This window comes from Amblyomma americanum, chromosome 4, assembly GCF_052857255.1.
Source record: "Amblyomma americanum isolate KBUSLIRL-KWMA chromosome 4, ASM5285725v1, whole genome shotgun sequence".
NCBI lineage: Eukaryota > Metazoa > Arthropoda > Arachnida > Ixodida > Ixodidae > Amblyomma > Amblyomma americanum.
Genome location: NC_135500.1, coordinates 213,672,182 through 213,688,199, shown reverse-complemented (window position 1 = coordinate 213,688,199; position 16,018 = coordinate 213,672,182). Strand labels below are relative to the sequence as shown.

The following is a 16,018-nucleotide window of genomic DNA, read 5'->3' as shown; positions in this document are numbered from 1 at the left end:
GGTGATTATGTATTTGGAAGAGGAGTCGGAGGCTGCCAGGGCGATGGCGACCTCTTCTGCGTGAATTGCTGACTGGGCCTTGAAAGTAAGGGCGTCTACTGTTTTGCCCTCGTGGACGACCGCGGCCGTGTACAATCCCTTGGGGTCCGGGCCGGAGGCGTCCACGTAGAAGTATCCTGGTTTATTCCCAAAATGGCGGTCCAAGGCTTCCGCCCGCGCCTGGCGCCTGCCATTATGGTCCTCTTTGGACATGTTGGTGGGGAGAGGCCGCACGTGGAGGGCGCGTCTCCAGTGTACGGGAAGGCGGCATCTCTCCTCTGTGAATTGGGTGCGCTGGATGTGAAGTCGGGCTAGAAGGCGGCGACCCGACCCTGTCTTTGTGAGAAGAGTGTATTGCTTGGTGAGCTGGGCCTCCCGAAGCTCCCTGAAAGTGTTCACCATCCCCAGTCCCATGAGGTGGCTGGTAGAGGTAGAGACCGGGAGGTCCAGCGCGCGTTTCATGATTTTGCGGAGGATGACCTCGAGAGCATCCTCTTCCTGTTTCCGCAGGTGGAGGCAGGGAGTCGAATACAAGATTCGACTGGTCACGAATGCGTTCGCCAGCCGTAAGGCGTCTTTGCATCGTAACCCACCGCGTCATGAGATCTGGGTGTGTAGGATGTACCTTGCAGTCCCACATTACGTGGTCCGAAGTAGATTTTCCGCCACAGAAGCGGCAGTTCGGGTTAGAGATTTCAGTAAATATGTGCGAGTACACATTTGGATTCAGGAAGGAGTCGGTCTGAAGAATGGGAGATTTGCGGAAGCGTATATCGGCGGGGACAGCTCAGTTGGCGCCGGCTAGATGACTTTTTAAAAGCGCTTACAGATATATCCGTCATGCTGAGAACTTGCACAGCAACTACCTGCACCGACTGCGGTAGCAAGCAGATGCCCCGTAACTCCTCCGTTCAAGGCGGCACACATTGGAATGCTTGTAAAAAACGATGCACTGCCTTGCCCAAGTGAGGCAATTCAATGCGCAAAGATTATGGGCCCCTTAACTGTCGCACAAGTGTGTGTCTGATTATGTTCGAATCAGCATATAACTGCCTCAAAACTGATAGTCACAATTTCACTCTACCCCAGATCGGCAATCGCATCGTCAGTATACATCCAGGGCGTCTGTGGGGGCCGTTTGTGGAGTCCACGCCGGAACAGGCACTTTCTGCGGGCAATGCGCGTCGTGGCCCGCTCCAAACTAAGACGCATTCTTGGTAGCCTCAGCTTCCCTCCTTAATGTGAGAAGCAAACGTTGGAGGCAAGGACATAGCAACGCTTTCTCGAAAGGAGCTGCAAACGCGGGCGAGTGCGCCGCAACCGGGAAACGGTTGCACCGCGCCGCTCTACACCACTGAAGATAGTCAGTTCATGCAGTGCGACAGTTTAGGCCTTGTGCGACAAAGAGGCGGTGCTTCGCACTGCACTCACAGCTAAAGCGTCGTCCAAGTTTTCTGCCTCAATATATCGGAAAATCAAGCTGCGCTCTAATTTCGCATTAGGGACTACCGTAATCGTCGGTCAGTTTGTTTTTTTGTCGTCGTTTTTTACCGCAGTTTACCCTACGCTGGAGCACTGTGTGCCATGGTCCGTGCCTCCGCGTGTGCCGCTCACAGCCAAGGTGACCGTACGCGGACGTACGGCGCCGTCGTCGATTCTCCTTTCGATCGACAACAATTCAGCGTCCGAAGAGGGAGGCTGCTGCAAAGAAAAAGGTCGGACAATGTGACGTCGGACAATGTGACAGCAGGGCAGCATAGTAGCTGGGGTGGTTATCACAGAGTGCAGTCAGATTAGCTGCGGCGGACGGCTTAATTGGTCGAATGCTATGCTACTACGAAAACCGAAAGGCAGAAGCAACCACAGATATCCGTCGGACGCCCGAGCTATAGGTCCGAAAGTCCTGTGCCGAGACTGGATACGCGCCTTTCATGTATGTATAATCTGCAGATTTTTTGTTAAACCGAGAAAGACTTACTGCTAATAATAATAATAAGTTTTTTGGGGAAAGGAAATGGCGGAGTATCTGTCTCATATATCGGTGGACACCTGAACCGCGAAGTAAGGGAAGGGATAAAGGAGGGAGTGAAAGAAGAATGGAAGAAAGAGGTGCCATAGTGGAGGCCTCCGGAATAATTTCGACCCCCTGGGGATCTTTAACGTGCACTGACATCGCACAGCACACGGGCGCCTTAGCGTTTTGCCTCCATAAAAACGCAGCCGCTGCGGTCGGGTTCGAGCCCGGGAACTCCGGATCAGTAGCCGAGCGCCCTACCCACTGAGCCACCGCGGCGGGTAGACTTACTCCGGAAATAAATTTTTTGAATTTTATGGACTAGTTGGCTCGAAATTGCATTAATTCAACCTCCATATCTGCTCCCACGAAATTATTTGCATCAGCTACAGGGTTTGACGCGAAGACGTTTGTAAATTGGTGCGATTCCATAATCTTACCTGCAGTGCAATGGCCGCCATTTAGCCAAATTAATTTAATGTTAAAAGCTGCTTCATTAAAATGCGTAATTTTGACGAAAATGCTGTGTCACTTCAGCCATTCGAAAGATGCGGAAGCGCCTGAAGCCCTTCTGGAACGCTGGAATGCCGTACTGCACCTATTTTGGATGAATGAAGGCTTAGTGTGATTGCTTACGAAGATGAGTTTAGTGCACTCCTTGGAAATTACTTTTAGGGCAATGCAGCAGGATCACATAACATTCGTTCGCAGGAGAGATGGGGATGAAAGCGCGAGGCGATGGCTTCCACAAGTGTTCCAGAAAGGTGTCCGTCTTGTCTATTGCATGTTCTCGACTTTTTTCCTTGCGCCTTTGTATTCCACTATAGCTATGTTTCCACAAGTGTGCTGTTGTTCTCACGCGTTCTGGAGCCTACCCCGTGCACACAGCTGCGGAAGCCCTCAACACGCGGCGCTAATTCCCACTCCCATAAGAAGTTGTGGCACAGACTATTTTCGCTTGCGAATTTCATTGTTCCAGTAAGGATGACCAATGCGCGAAAGGCAAAATATCGGGAGCGCGCGTGGTTTGCAGCGATTCGCAACGGAAGCTTTGCGGCTTTCTGAGCGCAGTCGCATACTGTGCTGAGCATGTCAGTACCTTATGGCCGTGAAGTGACGGTGGTAAATATAAAACCATCAGATAAAAGTATAGATACATTGGCATATATGCTGTGGGAAAATGGGAGCTGTCATTGCCTAACAATTAAGTGTTTGTTAATGTCCTTCGTATTTTATACTTGCAGCACGAACTGCTCTAATTTTTTTGTGGAAACTAGTTTTGGTTGATGCCTCCCTTTTTGGTAGCTGAAAAAAGCAGTTACTGTTGAAAGGAACCGTTGCAAATGTATGGAAGAAAAAGAACCCGTTAAGCGTACGCTTATGCCGCACAACTGTTATGGGAAGATTTTTGTGCCGTTTGTTAGCCGCGAACATCACATTCTTGCCGCATAAAATGTGTGATATTCTGTGTGCCAGTTCCCTTTCTAGCATTGCTTTAGGTAATTTGATTTAAGGGCACTTTTTGCTCAAAACCTTGTCCAGCTCAGTTTCACAATTTGTTTGATAACTCACCTGCTACTTTTCATGTCATGTTTTATGTGTTCATAAAGTGAGTGCTGTTTCACTCTTTCCTGTGCAATCTCAGTTTTCCGCGGCGACATGAAGACAGCGTTCTTACTGGCTGTGCTCAGAGACGTGTTGAATATATAACATGCATTTGTACCCCTGTCACACTGGATTTGAAATAGTCGACATTCAGTACATGACGTGCCATTCAGCCTCCTTGAATTCAGTGTTGCCTAAAAAAAAAAAGTTAAAGGAAAAAGGCACGATATGCAAGGTATATATTGCACACTTATGTTTTAGTTAACTGTTAATATGCTAATGCTTTCTAAATTCATTAAAAAGCTATAAATTTTGATGTGGAATGCTTGTTTGATATGAATTAGGAGTGCTACATGAACACTCCTGTTCAGTGGTTTCAGAAGTTTTTTACTTAGGCCACTGCATATTGTCATGAATTTCACAAGACTGATGTTTGCTGCTTTGTCTTTTCAGAAATCCTGTGGGTGGGAAGATTATGAATGTGCATCCCAAGCTTGTCATATCTGAAGCCAGATTTAAGAAATTTTACCAACACCTCTGCTCGTGTACATCAACCACAATAAAACATGCCTGCTACACTTTAATCGTTTTCCATTTTACTGTTTCACGGGAGTGAAAAAAGCACACGTGCACCATATATGTGAAGATCCGAGAAAGATCAGGCAACGGACGTCCTCAACTGGACGTCCGTCGGCGAAACAAACATATACCTTCGGACTCCTATCGGACAGCCGACGGACGTACATCGGCTGTTTACGGATATCCGGAGCATCCGAAACGGAACTCCGTCGGCCGTCTGAAGGATATCGGTGTATGCTTGGCGCATCACTGTATGTGCAAGTGAGCTCTCCGCACTATCTTCGTGAAGACTACTTGCTCAACTCATCCTTCAGTGAGTCTTTTGGAATACCCTGTCCAGCCGCCTCAGCCCTCAAAAGCATCGCACGCTCTGTGAGGCTGAGGCCGCTGAAGTGCAGGCCGTAGTTCTCCGCGAGAACTTCGTTGTCGGGATCGAGAACGCGATCCATAGCAAGGCTGGTCAGCGCCATGGCCGGTGCAAGCGAAGCGACGGCTGGTAAAAGACGCCTGCAGTGCCCGGCCGGTGGTAGCTTTAATTCATTTCGACTGTAGCTAGACCGCACCACCACCGCTCGTTCCAGCAATCACGGAGACCGCAGTCAGCATTTACGCCAGTTTTCGGTGATTACGTCACCACAGTTCCAAGTTTCAATCAGAGGGTCGGGAAAAACGTTCTAAACTTCGAAACCAGATCAATCAGCAATAAATGCGTCTTTTGCTGTCGCACAAGCGACAAAAAAGTCACGAAATGCCGAACTATTGGATCTTGCTAAGAAAAAATTATTCATTAAATATCTGCAAGAAACAATAGAACACTGACGTATGTATGCAGTGTGGTGCAGATGAAACACGTATGTTGAATGGCGATATGTCAAATTCATGAACATCGGCGTTGCATTTCAATACGCGCAAATTTAAACTGCCCTAATAGAGAGCTTCCCTGCGCTACAATAACGAAGCGAAAATAAAATGGTGGAAAATTTTCATTCGACAGCGAACAGAAACGGTTGCGCATGCAGCACTCTAATTAAAGGATAGTTTATTGCAGACTTGTGGTACTCAAAGTGACATTTTCGCTAGTATGACGGATAACTGGAAAACGTAGCTCGCGGTGGCAACTCCGCTGATCGCCATTACAATGCGTCTCCATGGCATAAACACGTTCAGGGCATTTTACGCTTTGCTACAGTTAAGTTACTACAAAATAACGACGATACATGGAACGTAAACTTACGGCCGAGTCAGCTGTGATCGCCGAGCTGCCGAGCCCACTTGACTTGGACATCGGATTGCATCGGCTTGGACAGTTTTTATATTGACGCAAATTCGCTGGTTTCGGCTGCTTACGCTCTAGGCGAGACGAAGTGGCTTCGCTCCTCCACAACCAAAGTTCTTGCTGTTGCTCTGGAAAAACGAGCTATTACGCTGTCACAATCTGCTTGCACTGAAGGTGCAACAGAACCTCCGTTTCAGCTACAGATTTAGATTCCGACTATGAGCAGGCCTCGCAAATGTAGCATAGCTGGCATCTCTCTATCTGTTCTGCGTCAAGTTCCTGGCAAATGTCGAGATCAAAATAAACAAACAAAAAAAAAACATGCCTCGCCGCCTTCGACTTGAATGCCCTTCGCGCCATCCTATTGTGTTTTGTTCTTGCGTCGCAGGATGCAGACTTCTGTTAATTGACAATTCCGGGGTTTTTTCATGATTCAGTTAGTCTAACGAAACTTGCTGCACGTTTTCCTACCAGTCTTGATTATGTCCGCCAAATTTCGGAGTGTGGAAGTTCAGGCGATTTCTGCACATGACCGCACCCCGCGTTACCCGCCTGGACAACTAATTTTGTGTACTCTATTAGGTTTCCTTATGCATTGTACGAAGTGACAGAGCATAATTTACATCCTCTATTTCAGTCACTTAACACGTGTACCAGTATGGCGCGTGCGAATGTTTTTCATCTGCGTCAGCCAGAGCATGGTTATGGTGCATGGTCTACGAACCGGGTTGCGGTTTCGTTTTCATGCATTTTTTGTTGTTTTGAAATAGTTCTACTTTTTATTTTGAAAAACGGTGTCTTGTGCTGGCCAAGACAGGGGATCGACTTCAAGGAATGTGGTGCGTCATCTTAAAATAATTAGAAAACACTCGAAGTTCCCTTTAATTAAGGATGCCAAAGATTAATGCCACCAAAAAAATAGGCTTGCAAGGAGAGAAAATACAAAAGTTTTGCTTGGCCGACTGATCAGTACCTGCGTCATCTAAACTGTTTATAGAAATTATAGTCAGCTATAGAGCAATAAAATAAGACAATGAGTGCTTTGGAGCGGTTTTCACAAAAGCATATCAAAATTGCAGGGTAAGTGGATTCGCCTCAGCTGCGCAGAACATGGCTTGCGTCTCAAACATCACCATAGACTTGTGGGCTTCTTGTGCTGTAATTACAACCCTATGTACACTCCAACCACTGTCACGGAGAATGGACTAGGCGACAGGTGTACCCACACAAACGCACATTTAATACACCCTACGTGACACACACACACTAGAACACAAAACTAACACAAAATACAAAGACTATAAATACACACGACCCGGGAACACTGCTACCAGCGTCTACTACTAGCGTTCTACTGCTAGTGGTCGGCGTTCGTGCTCACGGTTGGTTCGGTGCGGCTGCGGCGTTGTATGGATCCAGTAGCCGGCGTCGAGGCGGCGTTCGACGTGATTGGGGTGGCGTCGCTGGCTGCGTCGCTCCCGGTCCAAGCGCCCGTGGAGGTGATGCTGGTGTTGTTGGCGTTGGGGCTCGGTACCACCTGGATGGGTGGCAACAGCGCTGGAGACACCCGTGGCCGTAGCAGGTGGTAGCGGCCTCCGTTGACTCAGGCACGGCAGGTAGTCCACGATGCGAAGCCGTAGAGCGCGAGCTCTCCGGAGCAATTGCCGGCGTCGCTCTCTTCCAGCCGAAGCGTCCCTGATCCGCCGAACCTCCGCTTCTCTGTTCTCTCTCACCCCCCCCCCCCCGTGCCTCTTCTTCTGTTGTAGCCAGGAAAAATGAAAAGGAAAGTGCACAGGCCTGCCCACTGGCTCAAGCTGAGCCACAATCGCTACCACGTGCAGAAAGTAGGAGAGTAAAGATAGGATAGAAAATACGCGCGCTATAATGCCCCAGGCCGATCCCGGAGGCAGTGCAATACCGGGCCAACCGGTGGCGGAGGTGAAGCAACCTTCAAGGCACTCCGCCACATTTCCAAAAATATGTTGGGTTCAAATGGGACCCGTATCATATATTCTAGAACCGAAAACGGCCCACGGGGATTCGAACCCATCCGTCTGTGCCTCGCTCTCCCTCGCCGTTTTATAGCCTTGGCGTTAGTCTCCACGTAAGCCTTGTCCTAAGCCTTGTCGTCTTCTCCTTCTCTTTCAGGACAGTCTCGATCCAGGATTCTCGAGGGAGCGGGCGCACACCTTTGCGGAGCTCACGCAAATACCCCGTCTGGACCGTCGGACTTACCCTCCTCCCCACCCCTCTCTTACGCACTCCCAACAGATCCTCTTCAGACGCCTCCAGACCCGCTCTCTGTCATCCCCTCAGCTTTTATCCGACTATTGCGGCACATCCCCTGCATGCTCCCTATGCGGTGACCCCCATGCCACACTCTCCCATATCCCTTTTGGCTGCCCTGCCGACCCTCCCCTGCGGGGACAGCCTGCCATCTCGAGCTGGGAGGACTGGGAGGTCCTGCTTATGTCTGCAGACCCGACATCGCAGCTTGCTGCGGTGACTCGGGCTGCCGAAGTCATGTCCCGGCATGACCTACATGATGCAGTGCGGGACCGCGCAGTGGCCCAGGGACTCAGCTGAGTCTCAAACTCACTTGCTCAATAATGTTTTTCTGTCTGTCTGTCTCCACAGATCATCTCTCTCCACCTTACTGAATGCTTCATCTTTATTCTTTGGTTAATCCACGTCGTCTTCTTCACACCTCTTCCCTTCATGATTTTATTTTAGACTCCTTACTATAAGTGACAACCACAAATATGGATATGACCATGTCAACCAGGTGGCTTCTTAGATGCATGCAGGGGGCAGGCAGTGGGCAGGCGACAGCTGCAGCGCAAAACGAGGGATTAGAGCAGTCCCTTCAGATCAGGTTGCCTGTTCTCAAAGATTGTCCCTTCAGATGCAGAACCAATATATCACCCCCACGTTCTGGATAGGTCACCTGGCATCAGCAACAAAACAGTTCGGCTGCTTTTCCCGGCGTTTTGGTGGAATGCATAATGTAGGTCTGGAACTTCTGGCTGTACTTCAATAAAGGTAGAGTGGAATATTGCGATATACTTTGCCACCTGTGCAATACTAGCCAAATTAGCTTCTGTGCTGACCCATCTATTCTGCTAAGAATCACACATTGGGACCTACAAGACCCATTCCCATTGCAGTCACTTTTGTGCACCTTTAGTGAATACTTACATTGAATTTCTGCAATCTTATGCAGAAATGAACGAGCCATTAGAAAAAAATGTGCCTGTAGCAAGGGAGTCAATACACATCAGCAAGATGAAAAAATAAAAAAGGAAGAAAGAAAGACATCACCTCTAAGTGCAGTGTTTATTTTAGGATCTGGTATCTGTGAAGAAAGAGTGATGTAATCTCCATACCGAAATGTGTAGGCGTCGTACAACACACATATATAATCATTTCCACTTCATATCTGAGCACACTATCAAATTAGCTCACAGGATCAACACATGCTGGAAAAATAAAAAAACTGGTTCATGAATGGCATTCAATTTAATGCAATACAAGCTTTGGTGGCTACTCAAAATTATGTTGTTTTTTCAGATCACAAACAAAAAAACAAGGTCATTAACAGCAGCAACGTTTGTCACCAGCAATGCAGTATAACACTCACATGCATGTACAGTTCTTGCTGTGCAATGTCATTTAGGTATCATACATACTTGTACTAAGTGGATGAGCAAATTGCAAGTCATTTGAATGAAAAAAACTCTATTTATATTTTCATGAATAAAAAGCAAAAAAGCAATGCCCATGGGCAAAGAAGCACAAGCTGAACAAGCAAACAGTTTTTAACACAAGTGGCTCTTCACGGTTGGTCTTGGTGATCTTGAGTAATGTGCGTTCCCATGTGGTACAGTAAAGAACTCCGAATTGTAAAGCGCTTCGGACACAAGGAGCACCTGTAGTGTTTCTCCTTGGTGTGTGTCTTCACGTGTGCCAACATGTTGCCCTTCAAGGTGAAGCTCTTGGAACATATGGTGCAGCTGAATGGTCTCTCGCCAGTGTGTGTACGCTCGTGATCTGTCCGATGGGTGTAGTACATTGTCGTGTAAGGGCAGTAACGACAGTGGTACACCTTGGAGCTCTTGCGTTTACCCTGATGCCTCTGTTGCTCCACTGGAAACAGCAAGGTGGCTGGATCCCCGAAAGAACTGTAAACAGTCGTATCTGCATCGTTGTAGTATGTATGTTAGTGCACAACCAACTTGAATAAAAATGCTTGTAAGAGACCACTTCATGCAGTGAATTTCATTTTGGTAAAACTTCGTTGTAGAGAAATTCAACTCAATGCTATAATGTAGCACATCAATTAACCCTGATAACAATGTATGCACAGTGCGCAATGTTTGTCTACAAGGTACACACTTCTTTGCAGTTGTAGAGCTATGCTTAAACGACACTAAAGTGAATATTTGTTGCAGCAGTATACTAAATAATAGGCTGTAAAGAACTCAAAACATGTGACCCTTCATCACGTGTGCACTTATGGGCGACTCATGGAGGCAACAGTTCTATTAACAGCATGCATTTCTTGGGTTTTGTTTGTGAAATCTGAGGATGTAGAAATAAAGGAGTCCTGTGAAAACTAAGCTGGCACAGCTGCGACACAATATTTTGCCTGTTTCTGGCTGTGTTGACTACAAAATGCTGACTTAATCAGTATTGCATGCCGTCAGCTATGCCAAAATAAATGGCGAACCTAATTTAAGCAGACATCTACTCTCAGTGAACGCCAGCTCTAGTCATTTTTTATAAGCCCTTTGGAAGGAGATCACAAATTGTGCAACAAAATAGGAAATACAAAATCTCACACTACACACACTTTTTTGGGAGAAATAACAGGCATATAAGCACATAAAGATGAGTACAATATGAATACCGTGATTTCTAGGATCTAGAAGACAAGCAACATAGCCTCTTTACATGTTTGAGGCTGTCAGGGTGATAAAACAGCAAGGATGGACCTGGTGGTCTACTTCCACAGATTACCATAAAAAAATAACTTATGAAGTGTGCACAGTGATGCCAATGCTGTTATTAAAGCAAATTGAAAAATTAAGAGAAGACTTCATGCAATTTAGCTTCATAATGTAACTGGAATGAACAGTTCCAAAGCTTGAACAGTGGATTCAACTACAGGTATAAATAAGAAGGACAACACATACTACTAGATAAATGATTTTGAGCACCATTCTTTATATTTAGTTCTTCCTTGCATAGTTGTCTTTGTTGAAGGCTAATATGTGAACACAATAGCATTAACAAATTCAAATATAATGTGCAATTTCACCTCGGAAACGAGGCCGTAAGTCATTGCAAGGAGGCAAAAATTATGTGCCCTCTATCTAGTCCGGGCACTTTTTTCCAGAAATAAGCGAAAATAGAGCAATTCTCTCCAATTTGTAATACACCTTTCTTGCTATTTAAAACAGGCGACTAACTCAAGTCCTAAAATGAAGAAAAAATAAAAACAAAAACAGATGAGTTCACACATCACATTTCAACTATGCATAACTAAAAGCAGGATTAATTGTTTAGTTTGCATTCAAAAGCCTATTGAGGGTGTCCTTGAAGACCTGCATGCATTTTGGCTGAGATACAACAGATTACAAACAAAACAAACAAATAAATGCTAAAAAAAATTTTTACACACCTACCACTTGAAACAATAAACACACAACTCATCAGCAATGCAAGAGACCCTGTGTAATTGACCAATAAGAACAATGAATAATTGCATACAGAAGCAGGGCAACTCACAACCGGAGCCAAAAAAAAAGGCACAGTGCTTCATATCATAAATTTCCCACCTTAAAAAGTGTATCTTTAAGGTATATGGTCTAAAACTGCGCACATAGAGTTGTGCTCTCCGATGAAAGCACTGTATTCAGCAGCGAACATGTAAAAAGTATCTCTGGTTAGGTAATTACCATGAAAATAGGCATGCAACAATCAGCAGCAAATGCTCATCTGACGATCTTTTGCATTTAGCACTTGGTTTGATTTATAGGGTTTAGCATCCCGAAACGACTCAGGCTATGAGGGACGCCGTAGTGAAGGGTGGGCTCCGGGTGATTTTGACCACCTGAGGTTTTTTCACGTCCACTGACACTGCCCAGCACACGAGCCTCTAGCATTTCGCCTCCATCTAAGTGCGACTGCTGAGGCTGGGATTAAATCTGCATCTTCCAGGTCAGCAGCTGCGCACCATAACCGCTAAGCCAGTGCACTGACCACTTGCAAAAGCAATGTAATGTGGTATGAGTACCGGCGTTCAGTCACAGGATATATCAGTAAGAAAATGAAACAGCAGCAAATAAACTCTCACTTAATTTGTCAGCCATCTTTTAAATATGGTGATACCGTGTAAAAAGGGCTCATGACAAGTGAAAGCTATGTGAAAATGGTAATACAGTTGAACCTCGTTATAACCAACACCCTCTCAATGCTAAGGCCTCTCCACCGGCCGCGTGACGTCACGCCAAGGGACCGTGCAGGCCCCGCGCTCCGCGATTTCAGCGCGCCGCGCCCGTCTGCACTATTCGGGTACTGCCGTACGTAGCTGCCTTATAAGTGATTCCTTCATTTTCATTTTTGTCGTTGCTGCAGAAAAGAAATTCGCTAGTTTGTGCGCGCCTTAGGCTATCATTTTATCTGCTTTATATATTTTTTTTATTGCAGAACACCTTATTGTCAAGAAAGTTCGAGCTGCTAATACAGTTTTTTATAATAAACAATTTAGCATACGGCCGCCAATTTCGCATTATTGGTCATTATAATAAAAAATTGATTAGTTAATTTCAATTAATCATCTAATTATTAGGTTCTATCACGTACATGATGTCTGCCGTGCGGTAAAATCCATCCGCACAGACCGCACATGCGTATATCTAGTTCTTAAAGTAGAAGTTCGTGAACATTGAAAAAAAAAACACCGTCTACTGCGCATTGTGTTAGTTTTATTCTGTATTGTGTTTTGCTTAAAGCTTTCACACACAGCAATAATGACACTCACAATAATGTTGCGCTGTTGAGTATTTGTACAGCTAATCTGACCCTTACAATAAAAAACGACGAGACACCAGCAATGAAGTGTGCGCAAAGCATTTTTATTGCTTGGGAATAAAACTTACTTCTTCTTAAGCGTTGCTGCTTTCCGGGCTGCGGCCTTCTGCTGCGCATTGTCTTGTATGGCATCATTTCTTAGTTTGCAAAAGTTGTTTAGAACAACGTTGGTTGCAACGCGTACTACCAAGCGCAGGAGAGTTTGTGCAGTGTGGCCATTTTCACATGTCTCAATGTCGTGTTCGTCCAGGAGGGAAATCGTCTGTGAAATCACGACACCACGTTGATTTCTACAGGAGAGAAAATCTTCCGCGGTTGCTCCAAAAGACAACTTCTCTGCAACTAGTTTAGTCATCAGTACCATGTGAACTGTGCATGGCTGGGGAAACTTCAGCCCTCCTCTCGACAGGTTAGCTATCATGGCAGTATTTTCCGCTTCGATCTCTCGATTTTCAATCACCAATGTGCTGAAGCAAGCAGAACATGAAAGCTTCTTTAAAGCAGCATGAGCAGCGTATCCTGCAATGTAGACAATAGCATCCATGTCAGAGTGGGCGTGTGTAATATCGTCGTCGCTGACAGCCACAGAAAAGTTGCATGGGACAAGATCCTCACTTACGTCTTCAAACTCTGTTTCCTCGCGTGGAAATGTCAAAAGTTTTTGAAGACGAAGCTTCTTCTCACATTCGTAGAGCTGACGCACGGAAATGTGGTACTGTGATCCTGCCAGCTGGCGGTAACGGCCGAACCGGTCTTCTAGCGCATCCGTCTGAAATTTGCCCAGCAGTACGTACTTGAAGTGAAGTTCTTCTAAGCAGTAGCGCGAGAGTTCTACCAGAGAATAGCATGTCAGTCGCAAAGCACTGTGAGTCTCTTTCGTCAGCGAGCCACTGGTGATGTTTATTCTTGCCCAAGCGTCCAACCAGTCCACAACGCCGCTCAGGAAAGCTAACTGTGTGTCATCAACAGACCTTACAGGGTCTTGCATGCTGTCCCTTAGCCTCTGGCCTTTGCAAGGGGTCTTAACATTGACTATTTGCCACCATGTGAGGATAACGTCAATGAAAAGAGCAGTCGACTCAGCTTGAGGAATCTTGAACGCGGAACCATGTGTCCTGAGGGCATTTGAAACAAACTGATTAATGACGTCGAGAGCGAGCTTTACATTTTGCCGCTCCATTGAGGTTGGATTCACGGCTTTTGCGTTCAGTCTGTAAGCAGCCTTCACAAGCGACGTCTTCTCTGAAGAATAAAGCTGCCGCACAGCTGCGAAAGAAGCAGCTTTCATACGAGGAGGCCCTTCGGGCATTGCTCCACTCAAGTCCATTTCAGGGAAATAGAGGCATGTTCCAGGGTTTTTCTGGTTAATCCAATTGTTCCTAATGCACTTCAAGAGATGCACAGGATCGACCACGTAGAAAAGAGGGCGAGCGTTATCGGCTGGATGGGGATAGACAATGCTCACCTGAGGACTTGTAGCAAATAACGACATCATCTTGCGGTTCAGAGCATTGTTGTCCGTTATCACAGCGATAATTTTGAGCCCCATTTTCTCAACATTAATGATTATGTTCTTAGCATGCTCGTGCAAAATTTCTGCGCTCAGTTTGCTCACAGGTAATATGTGAATGACGTCCTTGTTTGCAGAAAGGAGTGATTGTACCATGAACACATGGGCTGTTGTTGCTGGTTCCGTTGAATGAACCGACGATCCTACTATTGTGCCCCCTTTGTAGTCGAAGTATGATTTTATGTGGATCTCATCGATCATCAGGGTCACTGTCTTCTCGTGGTCTTTCATTGATTTGACTCGTTCTCGGATGTAGGAGAGACAGTGCGGTTGATTTTGCTCCACAAGAGGGTCAGCTTTGTAATTTGAGCAAACACGGCGCAGTGTGGAAGGATGGGGCAGAATGATTCTTGATGCAGCTCTTGTGAAGTGATATGCGTGAGGAGAAATTGAATTCAAAATACTGGCGAATACCAGCAGCTCTGCGCTATACACATGCTGTTTCGCGAGGAGAAGCTCTATCTGCTCAACCAGAAATTTCAGCAAAGAAGACTGTTCTTTCGTCGTATCACTGTCCTCAATGAGGTCTGCAAGCAGTGAACCGACAAACTGCAATACTTTAGTATGTTTCGACTCTTTCGTCACCTCAGGTATATTATGCAAGCCTATCTCGAGTTCTTCTAGCAGCAAGGACAGGCTGGAGGTGTCGCATACTTGAGCTGGCAGAATCCTGCCTGAAGGAAGCGACAGAAGCTTCACTCCATTCAAGAAAACAGAAAGTGACAGATCAGGGAGAACTACCAAGGCGCATTTCACATTAGGTGAAGGATCATTCTCGATGAGAAGGAACCTAACGCACTGCTCATCGACAGAAACGGTCCAGAATTTCGTGTTGCAGATTCCAGGCAACTTAGATTTGAACTCCTCGTAAGATGAAACTGTTTCTTTTCTGTTCAAGCTCATTAGACTGAAGTGACTTCCTCATAGCCTCCTGCAAAGCAGCGTTTTCCCTTCTTGCTTTTTTCGTCTCTGGCGATTCACTCCGTCCAGGCGTTGAGGACAAGTATTTTGGGCAGTTTGGAAAAACAGAAGGCGCAGCATCAATCTTCAACTGTAGCCTGTCACGCTTCACCTCTATTATTTTCCCTGTCAGTTCATCTTGGTGTGACAACGTCGTAATGAAGTCGCCTGCGTGGAAGTGCAGTTCACACACCTGCACGAGAAAATGAAGCAAGGCCATTCGCCATGACTCTCCATTGCCTAAAACACTAAGTAAAAAGAGTCTGAATAGTGAACAGCTTTTACATATTTACACAGCTTTTACACAAGCCTTATGCACATCCACAGAACTAAATGCTTCCTGGACAATTCATACATAAGTGTAAGAAGTGATATCATTGCCTACAAAGACAGCATGCCTTTCCGGGAGCGACAGCTCACAACTAAGATAATTACCAGCGCCTATTAAGCAATATTTCAGAGTCTTACCCTCGAATGCTCTGTAGGTGTGAAATCCTTCCGTGGAATGGCTCGCAACCAGGCTTTTCTTCGTACTTCGTCTCTTGGGAAGCAATAAACACGTACTTTGGGACCATTCTGGTAGTTCCCGCGGCACCCGGGAACACAGCACCGGCCCATGTTTCACGAAGTTGCACTCGCTACACGGCAGGCAATCAGTTTCCCATTCGTGCGCTAGCACAGGTACGCACGCCACACAAGAAACGGCCACACGAAAGAGACACAGCCGTGCGAGGAGCGAACGGAAATGCACCCAACGCCAGGCTGAAAGACTCAAGCAGCAGCTAGACGCTCACTGCAAGACTGCGTTCGTGTCTGTGCTTGCCCGGGCAAGCGCGAGCACATCGAGGGAGACAACCGAGCGGAGCGGAGCCGCGCTTGG

At 46.4% G+C, this 16,018-nt stretch overlaps 1 protein-coding gene across 1 annotated transcript in view; it reads right to left on the bottom strand.

Annotated features, from left to right (window-relative positions):
• The window catches only part of LOC144130007 (uncharacterized), a gene marked incomplete at its 5' end in the record, with an annotated part of 29,059 nt that extends 21,570 nt beyond the window's left edge, over positions 1-7,489 (bottom strand). Inside the window, one exon of the mRNA XM_077664051.1 lies at positions 6,895-7,489. Within this exon, the coding sequence (XP_077520177.1) occupies positions 6,895-7,489 (595 nt within the window). The remainder of the gene's footprint in view (positions 1-6,894) is intronic.
• Between the last annotated feature and the right edge of the window lie 8,529 nt (positions 7,490-16,018).